Here is a 1,171-nt window from a genome sequence, read left to right as displayed (position 1 = left end):
GGGATCATTATTATTTAACTGGCCACAGATGGCAAAAAGATGTCATCTCATGTGCTGAGTGGATTGCTTAGTAGAGGATGTCTAGATCCAAGAAGTGAGGAAGAGGGTCCTTGATTGACTAGTGATGTCTGTTGTGGGTGCAGGAAGGGAAAATGTGTGTGAGCAACACATTTGCCATCAGTTAGTGGTTTGTGAGCTTTTTGAGCACAGGGACTCAATGCGATTGATCGTTATGTCCCCAGTGCCCAGCACATGTCCAGAGAGTTTGAGTCACTAAAAAGAGTTGCCAAGTGGATGCCTCACTTTTGTCTCCCTTTTGGCCCAGGGACCAGGCCCAGCTGGATGCAGCCTCGGTGTCTTCCATCCAGGTGGTGGGTGTGGTCGAGGCTCTGATACAGAGCGCAGACACCCTCTTCCCTGGAGGTGAAGCCCCTGCCTTTGCGAACGCCACCCCCTGCCCTCCTTCTGCCAGCTCTGATGAACTTACCTTGAGGCCAAGGGAAATTGCCTCTCCATTCTAAGCCTCAGTTTCTCGTCTGTAAAATGGGGATGATCCTGCCTGCTTCATGGGATTGTTGCGAGGCTCACATGGGAGTGGGAAATCAGAACATGGTTCTGATCCTCTCAGGGGAAGGGAGAGTGGCCTGACCCTGGCTGAGGTGGGGAGGCTGGCGAAGGCTCTGAAAGTTGAGGCCTGCTCCTTCTGTCTCCAGACATCAACTTCAATGCATCGGGCCTCTTCTCAGCCCTCACCCCCCAGAACATGGTCAGCGACAGGCAAGCCACTGAGGAGCTTCAACCCATCGCCACGCCTACTCCAGCCACCACCCCGGCTCCAGCCTCAGTGGCTACCAAGGAAAGGTGAGGACTGGGATAGGAATAGCCCCTGTCCTGGCTGTACAGACACACAGCCTGACGTATCATCTCTCAGGACTCCAAGCAGCATTTCAGGAAGTGTAATGATAGGTACTTTCACGTGGAGTGAGTCAGGTGAAGGCACGGAGGCGACATCTCTCCCAGCCCCCGATGTGCTCCGTCGATCACTGTGTGGCTTTTACTGAGCACCTGCTATGTGCCAAGCACTGTTTCAGGCCCTGGGGATTTAGGAAGCTGAGGAATTTGTTATACCTCCCAATCTGCTCTTCCATTCTTTAAATCTGGCATCGTGGCA

At 53.2% G+C, this 1,171-nt stretch overlaps 1 protein-coding gene across 1 annotated transcript in view; it reads left to right on the top strand.

Moving 5' to 3' along the window:
- The window catches only part of SH3BP1 (SH3-domain binding protein 1), a 15,309-nt gene that overhangs the window by 10,429 nt on the left and 3,709 nt on the right, over window positions 1–1,171 (top strand). Inside the window, exons 15-16 of the mRNA XM_008569759.1 lie at window positions 326–423; window positions 714–861. Of these exons, the coding sequence (XP_008567981.1) occupies window positions 326–423; window positions 714–861 (246 nt within the window). The remainder of the gene's footprint in view (window positions 1–325; window positions 424–713; window positions 862–1,171) is intronic.

The sequence above is a fragment of the Galeopterus variegatus genome, unplaced genomic scaffold, assembly GCF_000696425.1.
Source record: "Galeopterus variegatus unplaced genomic scaffold, G_variegatus-3.0.2 Scaffold527, whole genome shotgun sequence".
Classification (NCBI taxonomy): domain Eukaryota; kingdom Metazoa; phylum Chordata; class Mammalia; order Dermoptera; family Cynocephalidae; genus Galeopterus; species Galeopterus variegatus.
The sequence above is the reverse complement of the archived record's forward strand: the minus strand, read 5'-3'. Positions and strand labels throughout refer to the sequence as shown.